The sequence below is a fragment of the Bufo bufo genome, chromosome 5 (assembly GCF_905171765.1).
Source record: "Bufo bufo chromosome 5, aBufBuf1.1, whole genome shotgun sequence".
Lineage (NCBI taxonomy): Eukaryota > Metazoa > Chordata > Amphibia > Anura > Bufonidae > Bufo > Bufo bufo.
In genome coordinates this window covers 566,438,348-566,459,759 of record NC_053393.1, presented here as the reverse complement: position 1 = coordinate 566,459,759, position 21,412 = coordinate 566,438,348, and the positions used below count along the sequence as shown (strand labels likewise).

Below are 21,412 nucleotides of genomic sequence, written 5' to 3'. Positions count from 1 at the left end.
CTGAGGGAGTGGATACAAGAGCTGCCCTGAGTGACATGTCCGCCTGCTGGGAGACCCTGCAGCATGTTGTATGTGTAGGACTACAAGTCCCAGCTGTATAATGACACTGCTAAGGGAGCGGATACAAGAGCTGCCCTGAGTGACATGTCTGCCTGCTGGGAGACTCTGCAGCATGTTGTATGTGTAGGACTACAAGTCCCAGCTGTATAATGACACTGCTAAGGGAGTGGATACCAGAGCTGCCCTGAGTGACATGTCTGCCTGCTGGGGGACTCTGCAGCATGTTGTATGTGTAGGACTACAAGTCCCAGCTGTATAATGACACTGCTAAGGGAGCGGATACAAGAGCTGCCCTGAGTGACATGTCTGCCTGCTGGGAGACTCTGCAGCATGTTGTATGTGTAGGACTACAAGTCCCAGCTGTATAATGACACTGCTAAGGGAGCGGATACAAGAGCTGCCCTGAGTGACATGTCTGCCTGCTGGGGGACTCTGCAGCATGTTGTATGTGTAGGACTACAAGTCCCAGCTGTATAATGACACTGCTAAGGGAGCGGATACAAGAGCTGCCCTGAGTGACATGTCTGCCTGCTGGGAGACTCAGCAGCATGTTGTATGTGTAGGACTACAAGTCCCAGCTGTATAATGACACTGCTAAGGGAGTGGATACAAGAGCTGCCCTGAGTGACATGTCCGCCTGCTGGGAGACTCTGCAGCATGTTGTATGTGTAGGACTACAAGTCCCAGCTGTATAATGACACTGCTAAGGGAGCGGATACAAGAGCTGCCCTGAGTGACATGTCTGCCTGCTGGGAGACTCTGCAGCATGTTGTATGTGTAGGACTACAAGTCCCAGCTGTATAATGACACTGCTAAGGGAGCGGATACAAGAGCTGTCCTGAGTGACATGTCTGCCTGCTGGGAGACTCTGCAGCATGTTGTATGTGTAGGACTACAAGTCCCAGCTGTATAATGACACTGCTAAGGGAGCGGATACAAGAGCTGCCCTGAGTGACATGTCTGCCTACTGGGAGACTCTGCAGCATGTTGTATGTGTAGGACTACAAGTCCCAGCTGTATAATGACACTGCTAAGGGAGTGAATACAAGAGCTGCCCTGAGTGACATGTCTGCCTGCTGGGAGACTCTGCAGCATGTTGTATGTGTAGGACTACAAGTCCCAGCTGTATAATGACACTGCTAAGGGAGTGGATACAAGAGCTGCCCTGAGTGACATGTCCGCCTGCTGGGGGACTCTGCAGCATGTTGTATGTGTAGGACTACAAGTCCCAGCTGTATAATGACACTGGTAAGGGAGTGGATACAAGAGCTGCCCTGAGTGACATGTCTGCCTGCTGGGAGACTCTGCAGCATGTTGTATGTGTAGGACTACAAGTCCCAGCTGTATAATGACACTGCTAAGGGAGTGGATACAAGAGCTGCCCTGAGTGACATGTCTGCCTGCTGGGAGACTCTGCAGCATGTTGTATGTGTAGGACTACAAGTCCCAGCTGTATAATGACACTGCTAAGGGAGTGGATACAAGAGCTGCCCTGAGTGACATGTCCGCCTGCTGGGGGACTCTGCAGCATGTTGTATGTGTAGGACTACAAGTCCCAGCTGTATAATGACACTGGTAAGGGAGTGGATACAAGAGCTGCCCTGAGTGACATGTCTGCCTGCTGGGAGACTCTGCAGCATGTTGTATGTGTAGGACTACAAGTCCCAGCTGTATAATGACACTGCTAAGGGAGCGGATACAAGAGCTGCCCTGAGTGACATGTCTGCCTGCTGGGAGACTCTGCAGCATGTTGTATGTATAGGACTACAAGTCCCAGCTGTACAATGACACTGCTAAGGGAGCGGATACAAGAGCTGCCCTGAGTGACATGTCTGCCTGCTGGGAGACTCTGCAGCATGTTGTATGTGTAGAACTACAAGTCCCAGCTGTATAATGACACTGCTAAGGGAGTGGATACAAGAGCTGCCCTGAGTGACATGTCTGCCTGCTGGGAGACTCTGCAGCATGTTGTATGGGTAGGACTACAAGTCCCAGCTGTACAATGACACTGCTGATACACACAGGATCTTCCCCCTACCTGTTGTGCAGAACTCCTCTAGTCTGTCAGCTCCTGTGCCCAACATTTGTCTCCTCACTGCCTGCAGCTACTCAGTAAAGCCTTCAGCCCTGAGTCTGTACAACTAAAGGGGTTAATCTTTCCTGAAGTATCCAGTGGGAGGGAGATACTGACGTCTGGTGTACAGACACATCTGATCTCTTAACCTGGGTTCACACCTGAGCGTTTTACAGCGCGTTCCTACGCGCTGAAAAACGCCCAACAGGCAAGAACCAATGATCCCCTATGGGCATAGTTCTCACCTGAGCGTTTTACAGCGCGTACGAACGCGCTGCAAAACGCCCTATGCCCCAAGAAGTACAGGAGCTTCTTTGGGGCGTATGGTCGCGCGTTACCGTACATAGACTTCCGGGAACGCGCGACAATGGGCGTTGCTTGTTGCCAGAGCCGCGTCTGTAAACGCCCGATAAAATCGTGCATACAGAGCGCTCCTTCGGTACGCTCAGGTGTGAACCCAGCTTTAGGCTTTGTGCACGAATCATCATCAGAGCAGGGAGGGAAGCTGACATCACAGGTCATGTGACCCTCAGGGAAAGCTGAGAAACCAGCCACTGGAGATAAAGTAAGTGAATTGTAAAGTCCTTTAATTTGACTAGTTAGAAACATACAAAGAACAAAAAAATAACTCGGACAACCCCTTTAATGATGGAGCCAGGGACCTCTACCATTCATAATCAAGGACTTGTACTTTGGCCACTTGAATATGAATTCCAAATTCCGTTTTTCTACTTATAATAACTATAGGTGAAGCTTCTGAAGATGAGACCCCCCATCATAAACGTCCCCTGGAGTTATTATAAGCAGAAATACATACATTTGGAATAAGATAATTAATGGAAAACAGTCAATAATAAAACTAGACTTACTGGAACTTCACAACGATTGTTATTATATTGGTGGGGGTCCTAATACTGGGGTCCCCTGTACCTCTCAGAGCCCGGTCAAACGAGCACTGCATCTCCATCTCTGTGGGAGTGTTAGAGACAGCTCTGCTATTTCTAGATCTCCCAGAGATGAATGGAGCAGCAGTTGGGGTTGAGCAGACTGCTGGAGCTATGGGCATGGGGCCGCGGTGTCAGGTGGGCTTTAGGCTGGGGTTAGGTTATTTTTTGTTATTCTTGTTGATTCTTTCCCTTTAATTATTATGTTTTAATGTAATGAGCTAATGCTATTACCTGTTTGTTACCAGCACTATCGTCCTGTGTCAGATGACCACCAGAAAACACGCACTGCACACTGGGAAGCATCTAAACCTCTGAGAGTCTCTCCCAAGAGTTCAACCTGTGATCTCTACATGCAGGTCAGAGCACTTACCACCAAGCTACAGCCTTACCACAGAGTTACCTGTTTCTTCTATACGTAGAAGAACACATATTACTGGTGTCTGTATAATCTTATATTGTGTCTGTGAATAAAGCACTGATATGTGGATGAGCTTTCTGAGCAGATGTCAGTGTGGTGAAGCTATAGTACATAGTGTATATGATATGTAGATGAGCTTTCTGAGCAGATCTCAGTGTGGTGAAGCTATAGTACATAGTGTATATGATATGTACATGCTAGGACACAGCTCTGCCCTCAGCATGTCTTTCCTATACATATAAGAGAACACATATTACTGGTGTCTGAATAATCCTATATTGTGTCTGTGAATAAAGCAGTGATCTGTAGATGAGCTTTCTGAGCAGATGTCAGTGTGGTGAAGCTATAGTACATAGTGTATATGATATGTACATGCTAGGACACAGCTCTGCCCTCAGCATGTCTTTCCTATACATATAAGATAACACATATTACTGGTGTCTGTATAATCCTATATTGTGTCTGTGAATAAAGCAGTGATCTGTAGATGAGCTTTCTGAGCAGATGTCAGTGTGGTGAAGCTATAGTACATAGTGTATATGATATGTAGATGCTAGGCAGCGTCCCTTTGTCTTTTGAGGGCATTTTACATGGAACCGTTTTTTATATACTTGTATAGGTTAATCATGTCCCCCCTTAGAGGTCTCTTCTCAAGACTAAATAAATTCAATTCTTTTAATCTTTCTTCATAACTCAGACCCTCCATGCCCCTCATCAGTTTAGTCGCTCTCCAGCTCCAGGGCATCCTTTCTATGGACTGGTACCAAGAACTGAACTGCCAGTCCATGAGTCCATGCCTCGTTTAATGCATGACAATATCCTGGTGGCCTTATAAGCAGCTGATTGGCATTGTATGCTGTTATTTAATCTACAATCTACACGGACACCCAAATCCTTCTCTACAAGTGACTCTTCAATGTTACTCCTCCTAGGACATATGATGTATGTAGCTTATTAGTACCTGATCCTTCTATACAAGTGACTCTTCAATGTTACTCCTCCTAGGACCTATGATGTATGTAGATTATTACTACCTGATCCTTCTCTATAAGTGACTCTCCCAGTGCTACATCACCTAGGACAGTGATGGTGAACCTTTTACAGACCGAGTGCCCAAACTGCATCCCAAAACCCACTTATTTATCGCAAAGTGCCAACACGGCAATTTAACCTGAATACAAATATAGTATACCTTCCATGTACGTAATCATTTAGCTCTAGCCTGCCTACATTCAGTGCGCTGCCTGCGCTGTTCATAGTGCGCCCTGCGTTGATTAATGTAGGAAAAGCCTAAGGAATATTGGTACACCATAGACTTTTTTCCAGGCTGCGGGTGCCCACAGAGAGGACTCTGAATGCCACCTCTGGCACCCGTGCCATATGTTCGCCACCACTGACCTAGGACATAGGATGTATGTAGATTATTAGTACCCAATCCTTCTCTATAAGTGACTCTCCCAGTGCTACATCACCTAGGACATATGATGTATGTAGATCATTAGTACCTGATCCTTCTCTACAAGTGACTCTCCAGTGTTACTCCTCCTAGGACATATGATGTATGTAGATTATTAGTACCTGATCCTTCTCTACAAGTGACTCTCCAGTGTTACTCCTCCTAGGACATATAATGTATGTAGATTATTAGTACCTGATCCTTCTCTACAAGTGACTCTCTAGTGTTACTCCTCCTAGGACATATGATGTATGTAGATTATTAGTACCTGATCCTTCTCTACAAGTGACTCTCCAGTGTTACTCCTCCTAGGACATAGGATGTATGTAGATTATTACTACCTGGTCCTTCTCTATAAGTGACTCTCCCAGTGCTACATCACCTAGGACATATGAAGTACTGAGATTTACTACCAAAATGCAGAACTTTACATTGATCCACATTGGGCATCAACTTGGCAAATGAAGGACAATCACCCAGAATGTTCCAGACAGCTTGTAGTATGTGGACATCTTCCATAGACCGTACAGTACTACACAGCTTAGTGTCATTTGCAGAAATAGAAATGGTGCTATTAATCCTGTCCTCGATATCATTAATAAATAAATTAAATAACAGAGGACCCAGCACTGAACCTTGGTGTCAACACTTATAACCTGGGACCATGAATGGGAATCTTTGACCACAACTCTCTGGACACGGTCCTTCAGACAGGTTTCAATCCAATTACAGACTGCACTTTCCAACCCTATAGGCCTTACTTTACCTATTAAACGTCTATGAGGGACAGGATCAAAAGCCTTTGCAAAATCCAGAAACACTATGTAGGACACAGCTCTGCCCTCCGCATGTCCAGCTCTGCCAATCAAGGGGAAGGGGAGTGTGCAGAGCACGAGGGGTTACAAAGCTGTGCTCCAAGGATTCAGCCCCACCTCCTGGTGCTCCAACATGTTCATTTGCACATTGATAACGCAGCTCTTTCTGCAGCTGTTTAGCATACAGACAAAAGAAAGGAAGTATGCCTGGTTCAAAAAGGGTGATTATGCTGTCAGAGCCTCTTTAACCCCTTGGCAACCTCTGCCACACATGTTCTTTCAAGATGGTGCTCGCTCGAGCAGCCGGGTTACTGCGGATGTATGCGATCAGCCTCAAGGCTGGAGGGTATGATATTTTACATTACTATTCTTCTTCACTGGTGCTACAACTGCATTAACTCCTCAGATACCTCTGTTACTATCCTGTCCATTCCCGGGCACCAGCCCTTGATTGTTTTAAGGATCTGATGGAAAAGGATTTGGTGTATGATACAAATAAATGTTAAAAAAAATAAAGTTTAATCTGACAAAAAAGAGAAGGGGCTTTACAGGGATTCTGTCACCAGGATGACCGCGATGGCGATGTTTCTATGTGCCCATCCGTCTCCTCGCTGTGTTTACAATGACCCCACTGTTACTGCTCTCTTATTGATCTGTAGATCCCCTCTGTCAGGAGCCCAAGGGGTGGTCCGAGCTGCGCCCATCGATCTGGAGCCCAGCACCGCCTACCCCTTAATCTATTCACTCCACTCGCCCTGACGTCACTTCTTCTCAGTGCCGTAGTCTCGCACAGGCGCAGTGGGCACTGTAGTCTGCGCCCGTGCGGACTACTGGCACCGGCTTCAACGAGTCAACAGCGCATGCGCCGGCTCCCTGCGCACCACGTCAGGGCAAGTGGAGTGAATAGATTAAGTGGTAGGCGGTGCTGGGCTCCGGATCAATGGGCGCCAACATATGGTGGGACCACCCCTTGGGCTCCTGACAGAGGTGATTTACAGATCAATAAGAGAGCAGTAACAGTGGGGTGATTGTAAACCCAGCGAGGAGACGGATGGGCGCCATCGCGTTCATCCTGGTGACAGAATCCCTTTAACCACACAAAGGCGGACAGCGGGGGAGTCATCGTGATCTCTATGTCCACATACAGAAAGCCATCTGCTGAGCCCAGAGCTTACATAGCGGCCTTATGACTAACAAGCAACCTGAACAGTTCCTTCCCAACCATCCGCTCGCTCTAATTCTCCACTCTGTGCCCAAGATACAGAGAGATTATGTTTCCCTGCGCCCTATAGTCTCCGGCATAGACCCAGTGGGCAGACGGATGGTGATGCATGGGTGACTGGACAGTGGTTCCTTTCAGTTTGTGTGACTTCCTTTGTACGGTCATACATTACCATTCATATTATTTACAGATATCAGGCACTTCAGTGTTACTGGCTCACTACATAGAGCACCTGCGGTCCATCTGGGATAGAGATGTGGCGACCGCACCAGCATCACCCATGACCACTAAAGCCCGGCTACAATACACAGGCAGCTACAGACGTGGTCACACTATACACACACGCTGTCAATCACAGCAACACATCCATTGGAGCACACAGTCTGCGGTCTATTCGGCTCCAGTAGGGGGCTTAAGACTAGGGTCAGAAAGAGGCGGGGACCTGCGGAGGGAATGAGAAAGCCGAGAGGCGACTTGGATGTTTAAACTCAATACCTGCGCTCTCCACGGTCTGAACCAGTGTATGTATGACTGCACATTGTAATCACGGATTTATGCTTCTGTCAGGGTGTGGACTCGCTACACTGAATGACGGCAGAGGGGTTCACTGGGAATTCATCCTCTTCAGCATGCACATGGGGTTCGCCTGCTTCATCTATGTAATAACTGTATTAACGCCTCCTATAAATACTCATCTATGTAATAACGGATATGTATAACGCCTCCTATAAATACTCATCTATGTAATAAGTGATATGTATAACGCCTCCTATAAATACTCATCTATGTAATAAGTGATATGTATAACACCTCCTATAAATACTCATCTATGTAATAACTGTATTAACGCCTCCTATAAATACTCATCTATGTAATAACGGATATGTATAACGCCTCCTATAAATACTCATCTATGTAATAAGTGATATGTATAACGCCTCCTATAAATACTCATCTATGTAATAAGTGATATGTATAACACCTCCTATAAATACTCATCTATGTAATAAGTGATATGTATAACGCCTCCTATAAATACTCATCTATGTAATAAGTGATATGTATAACACCTCCTATAAATACTCATCTATGTAATAAGTGATATGTATAACACCCTAGAAACAGTCTCATCTATGTAATAACTGATATGTATAACACCCTAGAAACAGTCTCATCTATGTAATAAGTGATATGTATAACGCCTCCTATAAATACTCATCTATGTAATAACTGATATGTATAACGCCTCCTATAAATACTCATCTATGTAATAACTGATATGTATAACACCTCCTATAAATACTCATCTATGTAATAAGTGATATGTATAATGCCTCCTATAAATACTCATCTATGTAATAACTGATATGTTTAATGCCTCCTATAAATACTCATCTATGTAATAAGTGATATGTATAACACCTCCTATAAATACTCATCTATGTAATAAGTGATATGTATAACGCCTCCTATAAATACTCATCTATGTAATAACTGATATGTATAACACCCTAGAAACAGTCTCATCTATGTAATAAGTGATATGTATAACACCTCCTATAAATACTCATCTATGTAATAAGTGATATGTATAACGCCTCCTATAAATACTCATCTATGTAATAACTGATATGTATAACACCCTAGAAACAGTCTCATCTATGTAATAACTGATATGTATAACGCCTCCTATAAATACTCATCTATGTAATAACCGATATGTATAACACCCTAGAAACAGTCTCATCTATGTAATAACTGATATGTATAACACCCTAGAAACAGTCTCATCTATGTAATAACTGATATGTATAACACCCTAGAAAGTCTCATCTATGTAATAACTGATATGTATAACGCCTCCTATAAATACTCATCTATGTAATAAGTGATATGTAAGACGCCTCCTATAAATACTCATCTATGTAATAAGTGATATGTATAACACCTCCTATAAATATTCATCTATGTAATAACTGATATGTATAACACCTCCTATAAATACTCATCTATGTAATAACTGATATGTATAACGCCTCCTATAAATACTCATCTATGTAATAAGTGATATGTATAACGCCTCCTATAAATACTCATCTATGTAATAACTGATATGTTTAATGCCTCCTATAAATACTCATCTATGTAATAAGTGATATGTAAAACGCCTCCTATAAATACTCATCTATGTAATAAGTGATATGTAAAACGCCTCCTATAAATACTCATCTATGTAATAAGTGATATGTATAACACCTCCTATAAATACTCATCTATGTAATAACTGATATGTTTAATGCCTCCTATAAATACTCATCTATGTAATAAGTGATATGTATAACACCTCCTATAAATACTCATCTATGTAATAACTGATATGTATAACACCCTAGAAACAGTCTCATCTATGTAATAAGTGATATGTATAACACCTCCTATAAATACTCATCTATGTAATAAGTGATATGTATAACGCCTCCTATAAATACTTATCTATGTAATAAGTGATATGTATAACACCTCCTATAAATACTCATCTATGTAATAACTGATATGTATAACACCCTAGAAACAGTCTCATCTATGTAATAAGTGATATGTATAACACCTCCTATAAATACTCATCTATGTAATAAGTGATATGTATAACGCCTCCTATAAATACTTATCTATGTAATAAGTGATATGTATAACACCTCCTATAAATACTCATCTATGTAATAAGTGATATGTATAACGCCTCCTATAAATACTCATCTATGTAATAACGGATATGTTTAATGCCTCCTATAAATACTTATCTATGTAATAAGTGATATGTATAACACCTCCTATAAATACTCATCTATGTAATAAGTGATATGTATAACGCCTCCTATAAATACTTATCTATGTAATAAGTGATATGTATAACACCTCCTATAAATACTCATCTATGTAATAAGTGATATGTATAACGCCTCCTATAAATACTCATCTATGTAATAACTGATATGTATAACACCCTAGAAACAGTCTCATCTATGTAATAACTGATATGTATAACACCCTAGAAAGTCTCATCTATGTAATAACTGATATGTATAACGCCTCCTATAAATACTCATCTATGTAATAACCGATATGTATAACACCCTAGAAACAGTCTCATCTATGTATAACACCCTAGAAACAGTCTCATCTATGTAATAACTGATATGTATAACACCCTAGAAAGTCTCATCTATGTAATAACTGATATGTATAACGCCTCCTATAAATACTCATCTATGTAATAAGTGATATGTATAACACCTCCTATAAATACTCATCTATGTAATAAGTGATATGTAAGACGCCTCCTATAAATACTCATCTATGTAATAAGTGATATGTATAACACCTCCTATAAATATTCATCTATGTAATAACTGATATGTATAACACCTCCTATAAATACTCATCTATGTAATAACTGATATGTATAACGCCTCCTATAAATACTCATCTATGTAATAAGTGATATGTATAACGCCTCCTATAAATACTCATCTATGTAATAACTGATATGTTTAATGCCTCCTATAAATACTCATCTATGTAATAAGTGATATGTAAAACGCCTCCTATAAATACTCATCTATGTAATAAGTGATATGTAAAACGCCTCCTATAAATACTCATCTATGTAATAAGTGATATGTATAACACCTCCTATAAATACTCATCTATGTAATAACTGATATGTTTAATGCCTCCTATAAATACTCATCTATGTAATAAGTGATATGTATAACACCTCCTATAAATACTCATCTATGTAATAACTGATATGTATAACACCCTAGAAACAGTCTCATCTATGTAATAAGTGATATGTATAACACCTCCTATAAATACTCATCTATGTAATAAGTGATATGTATAACGCCTCCTATAAATACTTATCTATGTAATAAGTGATATGTATAACACCTCCTATAAATACTCATCTATGTAATAACTGATATGTATAACACCCTAGAAACAGTCTCATCTATGTAATAAGTGATATGTATAACACCTCCTATAAATACTCATCTATGTAATAAGTGATATGTATAACGCCTCCTATAAATACTTATCTATGTAATAAGTGATATGTATAACACCTCCTATAAATACTCATCTATGTAATAAGTGATATGTATAACGCCTCCTATAAATACTCATCTATGTAATAACGGATATGTTTAATGCCTCCTATAAATACTTATCTATGTAATAAGTGATATGTATAACACCTCCTATAAATACTCATCTATGTAATAAGTGATATGTATAACGCCTCCTATAAATACTCATCTATGTAATAAGTGATATGTATAACACCTCCTATAAATACTCATCTATGTAATAAGTGATATGTATAACGCCTCCTATAAATACTCATCTATGTAATAACTGATATGTATAACACCCTAGAAACAGTCTCATCTATGTAATAACTGATATGTATAACACCCTAGAAAGTCTCATCTATGTAATAACTGATATGTATAACGCCTCCTATAAATACTCATCTATGTAATAACCGATATGTATAACACCCTAGAAACAGTCTCATCTATGTATAACACCCTAGAAACAGTCTCATCTATGTAATAACTGATATGTATAACACCCTAGAAAGTCTCATCTATGTAATAACTGATATGTATAACGCCTCCTATAAATACTCATCTATGTAATAACCGATATGTATAACGCCTCCTAGAAATACTCATCTATGTAATAACTGATATGTATAACACCCTAGAAACAGTCTCATCTATGTAATAACTGATATGTATAACGCCTCCTATAAATACTCATCTATGTAATAACCGATATGTATAACACCCTAGAAACAGTCTCATCTATGTAATAACTGATATGTATAACGCCTCCTATAAATACTCATCTATGTAATAACTGATATGTATAACACCCTAGAAACAGTCTCATCTATGTAATAACTGATATGTATAACGCCTCCTATAAATACTCATCTATGTAATAAGTGATATGTATAACACCTCCTATAAATACTCATCTATGTAATAACTGATATGTATAACACCCTAGAAACAGTCTCATCTATGTAATAACTGATATGTATAACACCCTAGAAACAGTCTCATCTATGTAATGACTGATATGTATAACGCCTCCTATAAATACTCATCTATGTAATAACTGATATGTATAACACCCTAGAAACAGTCTCATCTATGTAATAACTGATATGTATAACACCCTAGAAAGTCTCATCTATGTAATAACTGATATGTATAACGCCTCCTATAAATACTCATCTACAGTTGCAAGAAAAAGTATGTGAACCCTTTGGAATGAGATGGATTTCTGCACAAATTGGTCATAAAATGTGATCTGATCTTCATCTAATTCACAACAATAGACAATCACAGTCTGCATAAACTAATAACACACAAAGAGTTAAATGTTACCATGTTTTTATTGAACACACCATGTAAACATTCACAGTGCAGGTGGAAAAAGTATGTGAACCCCTAGACTAATGACATCTCCAAGAGCTAATTGGAGTGAGGTGTCAGCCAACTGGAGTCCAATCAATGAGATGAGATTGGAGGTGTTGGTTACAGCTGCCCTGCCCTATAGAAAACACACCAGTTCTGGGTTTGCTTTTCACAAGAAGCATTGCCTGATGTGAATGATGCCTCGCACAAAAGAGCTCTCAGAAGATCTACGATTAAGAATTGTTGACCTGCATAAAGCTGGAAAGGGTTATAAAAGTATCTCCAAAAGCCTTGCTGTTCATCAGTCCACGGTAAGACAAATTGTCTATAAATGGAGAAAGTTCACCACTGCTGCTACTCTCCCTAGGAGGGGCCGTCCTGTAAAGATGACTGCAAGAGCCCAGCGCAGACTGCTCAATGAAGTGAAGAAGAATCCTAGAGTGTCAGCTAAAGACTTACAAAAGTCTCTGGCATATGCTAACATCCCTGTCAGCGAATCTACGATACGTAAAACACTAAACAAGAATGGATTTCATGGGAGGATACCACAGAGGAAGCCACATCAAAACCTCATCCCAACTGTGAAGTATGGTGGTGGGGGCATCATGGTTTGGGGCTGCTTTGCTGCGTCAGGGCCTGGATGGATTGTTCTCTTTGAAGGAAAAATTAATTCCCAAGTTTATCAAGACATTTTGCAGGAGAACTTAAGGCCATCTGTCCACCAGCTGAAGCTCAACCGAAGATGGGTGTTGCAACAGGACAACGACCCAAAGCATAGAAGTAAATCAACAACAGAATGGCTTAAACAGAAGAAAATACGACTTCTGGAGTGGCCCAGTCAGAGTCCTGACCTCGACCCAATTGAGATGCTGTGGCATAACCTCAAGAAAGCGATTCACACCAGACATCCCAAGAATATTGCTGAACTGAAACAGTTCTGTAAAGAGGAATGGTCAAGAATTACTCCTGACCGTTGTGCACGTCTGATCTGCAACTACAGGAAACGTTTGGTTGAAGTTATTGCTGCCAAAGGAGGTTCAACCAGTTATTAAATCCAAGGGTTCACATACTTTTTCCACCTGCACTGTGAATGTTTACATGGTGTGTTCAATAAAAGGAGATTTTTTGTGAAACTCACCTGTAAAATCTTTTTCTCGTCTTTTCCATTGGGGGACACAGACCATGGGTATAACTTAGTCTACCACTAGGAGGAGACACTATGCAATAAGAAAAAACAGCTCCTCCTCCACTGGCTATACCCCCATGCTCCAACAGCAGGACCTCAGTGCGTGCAAAAGCAGTAGGAGAAGGAGACCAAAAACCAAATGTTAACAAAGAACACCAGAACCTAGGAATACCACCATCAGGCCGTTAACCATAAGGTCCCAAAAGAATAGAACCAACCCCTCCTGCAACAGACAGGAATGGGTGGGAGTTGTGTCCCCCCAATGGAAAAGACGAGAAAAAGATTTTACAGGTGAGTTTCACAAAAAATCTCCTTTTCTCGACCATTCCATTGGGGGACACAGACCATGGGACGTCCTAGAGCAGTCCATGGGGTGGGAAGACCAGCACCTCCAGAGGGAAAACGTCCAACGGTTAAATAGGAACCACAGCCTGCAATACCTTGTGCCCAAGGGCAGCATCAGCCGACGCCAGAGAGTGCAGCTGGTAGAACTTTGTAAAGGTATGTAAGGGCGACCAGGTGGCCGCCTTACAAAGCTGAGATGTAGAGGCTCGATTACACCTAGCCCAGGAGGCCCCCACCACCCTGGTGGAGTGCGCGGTAACCCCCGCTGGGGGTACCCTACCCCGGGACCAATAGGCCATGGCAATAGTCGACCGGATCCACCGAGCCACAGTGACCTTGGAGGCCGCCAGACCCTTACGAGGCCCCTCGGGAATCACAAAAAGGGAGTCTGAGCGGCGAAAATGGGGCAGTAACCGACAGGTACACCAGCAAAGCACGGACATCAAGAGAATGGAGAGCGTGCTCCTTGGGGTTCACCAAGGCGGGGCAAAAGGAGGGCAGGATTATATCCTCGTTGAGGTGGAAGGGGGAGACCACCTTGGGCAAGAAAGAAGGAACTGGGCGCAGAACCACCTTATCCTTGTGGAAGACCAAAAAGGGCTCCTTAGAGGAAAGTGCCGCCAGCTCCGACACCCTTCTGATAGAGGTGATGGCCACCAAAAAGACCACCTTCCAGGTGAGAATACTCAGGGAAATGTCCCTCAGGGGCTCAAAAGGAGCCACCTGGAGAGAAGACAGAACCAGGTTCAGATCCCAGGGGGGCAGGGGGGGGGGACATACGGAGGACTTCACCGGACCGAGCAGAGCCAGAGACTGCTGAAAGAAAATGGCCAGAGCAGAGACCTGACCCTTCAGAGAGCTAAGGGACATTCCCATCTCAAGGCCCGACTGAAGAAAGGAGAGGACCACCGGGACGGAGAAACGAAGGGGAAAAACGCCCAACTTCTCGCAAAAGGCAAGAAAGGCCTTCCAGGTTCGATAGAATATCCAGGATGAGGCTGGTTTTCTGGCTTTGGTCATGGTCTTCACAACAGAGTCCGAGAAGCCCCTCTTCTTCAAGATGGTGGTCTCAACAGCCACGCCGTTAAACGCAGTGACTGTAAATTCCGGTGGAAGAGCGGGCCCTGAGACAGCAAGTCCTCCCTGAGGGGAAGAGGCCATGGAGCGTCTGCCAGCATTCGAGAGACCTCCGAGAACCAGGCGCGGCGAGGCCAATCTGGGGCGATGAGGATGGTCGGGATTCCTTCTGCTGCTACCCTGTGAAGAACCTTTGGAAGCAGAGGCAGTGGTGGGAAGACATAGAGGAGCGCGAAGTCTTGCCATGGAGACACCAGAGCGTCCACCCCGTACGCCTCCGGATCCCGAGCTCGGAACATGGGAACCTTGTTGTTGAGCCTGGACGCCATCAAGTCCACGTCCGGGTGGCCCAAACGGTGACAGATGTCCTCGAACACGTCCGGATGCAGAGACTACTCTCCCGGATCCACCCTGTTGCGGCTGAGAAAGTCTGCCGTCCAGTTTTCGACCCCTGGGATGTACACTGCAGACAATATAGGAACGTGAGCCTCCGCCCACTGTAGGATCCTTTTCACCTCCTGCATCACCGGCCGACTGCGGGTTCCGCCCTGATGATTGATGTAGGCCACGGCTGTGGCATTGTCCGATTGGACCCTGACCGGGAGAGCCGCTAGGAGGGGGGTCCAATGAGACAGAGGAAAATTGCTCTGAGCTCCATATGTTGATCGGAAGGCAGGCTTCCACCTCTGACCACACCCCCTGAACCGTCCGAGCACGGAGAACGCCACCCCAACCCAGGAGACTGGCATCGGTGGTGACGACTGTCCAGGAGATCGGGAGGAAGGATTTTCCCGAAGTGAGATTCTGAGGGGACAGCCACCACGGGAGATCTATGCGCACCTGAGGCGGATGACGGATCCGAGAATCTAAACCCCTGGATGTCTTGTCCCAGAAGGACAGGATCGCCTGCTGCAGAGGCCGAGTGTGAAACTGGGCAAAGGGGACTGCCTCGAAGGAGGCCACCATAAGCACCAGAACCTGCATACACTCCCGGATGGTGAGACACTAGGAATGCAGAAGGAGAGACACCGACTCCCGTATCCGAGAGAACTTGCAATCCGGAAGGAAAACCCGGGCTGCAGTAGTGTCCATAAGCATCCCCAGGAAGGTCACCCTCTGGGAAGGTTGGAGAGAGGACTTCGGGAAGTTGATCAGCCAGCCGAACTGTTGCAGAGTCTGAACAGTGAACCTGACGCTGTCTTCGGCCTGGGGACGAGAGGGAGCCTTTATCAGAATATCGTCCAGGTAGGGAAGCAGAGATATGCCCCTGGTACGGAGAAGCGCCATGAGCAGCGCCAAGATCTTTGTGAATACCCGCGGGGCATTTGCCAGCCCAAAGGGAAGGGCGACGAACTGATAATGACGGTCGCCAAGGGCGAAGCGCAGGAACCTGTGGTGAGATTCCGCGATAGGGACATGCAGATAGGCGTCCCGGATGTCCACCAATGCGAGGAACTCCCCTGGAAGAAGAGAAGCAATAATGGAGCGGAGGGATTCCATCCGGAACCTCCGCACACGCAGGGACTTGTTTAGTAGCTTCAGGTCTAAGACCGGACGCACTGATCCCTCCTTCTTTGGCACTACAAAGAGATTTGAGTAGAATCCTGCACCCTGTTCCTCCAGAGGGACTGAAACAACTACTCCCCGGGCCAGAAGGGAGGAGACTGCTTGTAACAGGGCCGAGGCACGGGCCGGATCCCCCGGAACCCGAGAAGGAAAGAAACGTTCCGGAGGTCTGGAAACAAATTCTATCTTGTACCCGGAAGTTACAATTTCCAGAACCCAACGTGAGCTCTCCAGACCTGCTGAAAGGAGAGCAGACGGCCCCCCACCGCCAGCGGTGGGAGCGCCCCTTCAGGCGGAGGACTGCTTGGGAGCCGCAAGGCGGGCAGAACTCCCCTGGAATTGCGGGCGCCAGGAAGGTTGAGGCTTAAAGGAAGGCTTCTTGCGGGAGTCCTGAGAGCCGTCGGAGGAGGAGGGGGCTGCCGGAGACCTGGAGGAGGAGAAGCTCCGAAAGGACTGGTTTCTAGAGCCAGAGGGGCGAGCTCTGAAAGCGCGCTTGGATCTAGATTGGGGCAGATGTGTACTCTTAGCACCGAAGAGTCTGGAGCCCGCAAAGGGGAGGTTAGTGAGGGAGCGCTTGGAGGAAGCGTCGGCGTCCCAGACCTTCAACCAGACCTCCCTGCGCTGCGTGACCGAGACGGCCGACACCCGCGCAAAGAGAGTGCTGACGTCCAATGAGGCCTCACAGAGAAATGTTGTCGCTTGGGACATCTGGAGGACGAAGTTCAGGGTGTCCGCAGAGGCATCCTGCAACGAGAGGTCCTGATGATGGCGTTGCAACCACACAGACATCGCCCTGGCTACCCAGGCTGAGGCGAACGCGGGCCGCAGACCTGTGCCCGCCAGAGTAAAGATGGCTTTGGAAAGAGAGTTCAAACGCCTGTCAACTGTAGGGAGGACCCGTCCAGGACTGGTATTGCCGTATTCTTAGCCAATCTGGCCACCGGCGGGTCGACCTTAGGAGGAGAAGACCACTGCTACACATTATCTGCCGGGAAAGGATACAGAGTATCCATGCACCTTGTGGCATAAAAACGGTGATTAGGGCGCTCCCAAGCCTTGGAAAGAACCTTGGCAAACTCGCCATGCTTGGGGAATGTGACTGCCTCTGGTTTTCTTGAGTGGAAAAGGGGGAACTCCTGGCTACTAGTAGAAGGAGGTTCCCCCTGGATGTCAAAGATGTCACGGACCGGCGTGACCAAGTCTGCCAACATGGTGGAGAGCTTAGGCGATGGATCCGGCTCCGTGTCCTCGTCCGAGCCGGACCTTTCCCCTTCAGACCGGTAGTCCCTGGTGAGGGTGAGAGGCTGAACACGCTTCCAGGCGAGGGGGGGGGAAGCAGAGTCATCCGAGGAGGGATGCTGTTGCGTACGCTGCCTTTTAACGGCCGAGCGTTCTCTGTGGGGGGCACCGGGAGCAGGAGCGGTGCTAACCACAGGATCAGTGGCCGCCATGCGTTCCATAAAGGCCATGGCCGCGCGTGAGACTTGAGCCAAGTCCGCGGCCGCCCTAGATATGGGAGAGGCCCAGGAGGGTTCCGCAGGCTCCGAGGGAGCGGTGGAGGGACTGGGCTGGATTGGTGGAGGGGGAGGAGGATGATCCTGTCCTGAGGCAAGGCAAGAGTCACAGGATCCAGTAAACGAAAGTGGCATGCAGAATACATTACAGGATCCCAGTGGGACCCGAGTCGCCGCTTTAGATTTTTGGGGGGCCCCAGGTCTAGGCATGATGGCGACAATCCCAGAGTCAGGGTCTCCAAAGCTTGCAAAACGCAACTGTCCTACCGTGAGCTGTGAGGAGCTGTAGGAGCAGCCAAACGTGTAGAAGCGCTGAGGCAAAGCGGAAGCGTCAGAGCAAACTCGATCGGCTCATCCCCCCAGTTGTGTCACAGATCGCGGGAAATATGAAAAAAAGGCAGGACCCCGGCTTCGAAAATGGCGTCCACCGCCAGAAAGAAGGTTAAAAGCCCTCCGCAAAAGGAAGCAGCCGCAAGGCACTGCGACTAGTCACAGCCCCAAGAAGGAATCCCTCCTCCCTCTCAACCCAGCAGGCCCACCACATCACCTAGTCAGTACGGGGGAGGGGGAGAATGCAGGAGAGCAGTTGCACTTATCTGAGTCCTCTGATCCGGACAAGCAGGGGTCACCTCTTCAGTCATCTGGCACAAGTAGTGGCAGTGATCTGGATAGAGGGCAGGACTAGGTGACCCCGGATCTGGTAGGCCACCGGAGCTGCAGGTCGAGCCCGGTTCCACTTATCTTCTGGGGGGAAGGGGGGGTAGCTCGCTCCCTGAGAGACCAGGGACGCCATGCGACCCTGTGCCTCTATAGAGAAAAAAACAAACAGGAGAAGAGATAAAACTACAGGGACAACCCTGCTGAGCAGGAGCGTCACCTCCTTATCCGACACTAAGCTAAAACGGAGGTCCTCCTGTTGGAGCACGGGGTGTGGCCAGTGGGGAAGGAGCTGTTTCTTCTTATTGCATAGTGTCTCCTCCTAGTGGTGGACTAAGCTATACCATGGTCTGTGTCCCCCAATGGAATGGGCGAGAAAAACATGGTAACATTTAATTCTTTGTGTGTTATTAGTTTAAGCCGACTGTGATTGTCTATTGTTGTGACTTAGATGAAGATCAGATCACATTTTATGACCAATTTGTGCAGAAATCCATATAATTCCAAAGGGTTCACATACTTATTCTTGCAACTGTATGTAATAAGTGATATGTATAACGCCTCCTATAAATACTCATCTATGTAATAACGGATCTGTATAATGCCTCCTATAAATACTCATCTATGTAATAACTGATATGTAAAACGCCTCCTATAAATACTCATCTATGTAATAACGGATCTGTATAATGCCTCCTATAAATACTCATCTATGTAATAACTGATATGTATAACGCCTCCTATAAATACTCATCTATGTAATAACGGATATGTTTAATGCCTCCTATAAATACTCATCTATGTAATAACTGATATGTAAAACGCCTCCTATAAATACTCATCTATGTAATAACTGATATGTAAAACGCCTCCTATAAATACTCATCTATGTAATAACTGATATGTAAAACACCTCCTATAAATACTCATCTATGTAATAAGTGATATGTATAACGCCTCCTATAAATACTCATCTATGTAATAACGGATATGTTTAATGCCTCCTATAAATACTCATCTATGTAATAACTGATATGTAAAACGCCTCCTATAAATACTCATCTATGTAATAACTGATATGTAAAACGCCTCCTATAAATACTCATCTATGTAATAACTGATATGTAAAACACCTCCTATAAATACTCATCTATGTAATAACGGATATGTTTAATGCCTCCTATAAATACTCATCTATGTAATAAGTGATATGTAAAACGCCTCCTATAAATACTCATCTATGTAATAACTGATATGTAAAACACCTCCTATAAATACTCATCTATGTAATAACTGATATGTAAAACGCCTCCTTTAAATACTCATCTATGTAATAACTGATATGTAAAACACCTCCTATAAATACTCATCTATGTAATAACTGATATGTATAACACCTCCTATAAATACTCATCTATGTAATAACGGATATGTTTAATGCCTCCTATAAATACTCATCTATGTAATAAGTGATATGTATAACGCCTCCTATAAATACTCATCTATGTAATAAGTGATATGTATAACGCCTCCTATAAATACTCATCTATGTAATAAGTGATATGTACATTTACTAACCTCGGTATGAAAGAAAACTAGCGTTATAGGGGTTCTCCAGGAATTAAGAAAATGAAAAACAAATACTACTTTATTCTAAATCTATTCCCAAATACCTTTCATTAGTTATAACAGCTAGTTTTCTCTGGGGAGGAATCATTAGGAGAAATAAAATGGCCGCCATCCTATTAGTGCACGCAAATCCCGTCCTAATCACACAGCAGGACAAGTTACTTCAGAGCACTGAGGTAAAGAGCTGCCTCATCCTCCTCTCTGCTTGTCAGGGGTTATGGTCCTGAATACTGTTTAATATGATCTTCAGCTGTATCTCTGAAGGAATGGAGTTCATAAGGAGACATGAAGTACAGAGAGGAGGTGGGGAAGTGGCGCTGTGTCCTCCTGTGTGATTAGGACAGGTTTTCTGTGTAGTAATAGGACGGCAGCCATTTTATTTCCCCTGACGATCGCTCCCCAGACAAAAAGAGCCGTTATAACTAATGAAAGGTATTTAGGAATATATTTATAATAAAGTAATATTTAGGTATTTCCCGGAGAACCCCTTTAAGAAGCCTCAGAGTTGTGATGCGGTGTCGACCACAAGGAGGTTGTATCCATGTAGTAATAAATGCGCCCTAGCAGCGCCAGCTACAATCCTGCCGGTGGCGGTGCCAGGCTCTTCTCACAATGAACCCCAGACACACACAGGAGTGAAGGAACGCAGGAAGCAGAAGAAGAACTTACGAATGCAACTGGATGAAGCCGCTGGTCTGATTCTCTTCTCCGTCACTCAGTAAGCTGAGCTCCCTGCAAGAAGAAGGAAGACGCATGAGGACTCCCATCATGTAAGCATCCGAGTGCGACAGCACAGTAATAGCCATATTACATGATCGAGTGCAACTACCTGCCGAGGCCTACCAGAAGGTGCTGCTCGCATTCCCCACCAGGCTGGATGGATACCGATGCTCAGAGGAAAATAAGGGGGAAAAAAATCTGTAGCGCTACCTTCAGAGCGCAAACCAC

The 21,412-nt window shown here is 44.6% G+C and overlaps 1 protein-coding gene across 1 annotated transcript in view; it reads right to left on the bottom strand.

Annotated features, from left to right (window-relative positions):
* HASPIN (histone H3 associated protein kinase) overlaps positions 1-21,412 on the bottom strand; it is a 133,143-nt gene that overhangs the window by 23,166 nt on the left and 88,565 nt on the right. The window contains exon 10 of the mRNA XM_040431816.1: positions 21,134-21,196. Within this exon, the coding sequence (XP_040287750.1) occupies positions 21,134-21,196 (63 nt within the window). The remainder of the gene's footprint in view (positions 1-21,133; positions 21,197-21,412) is intronic.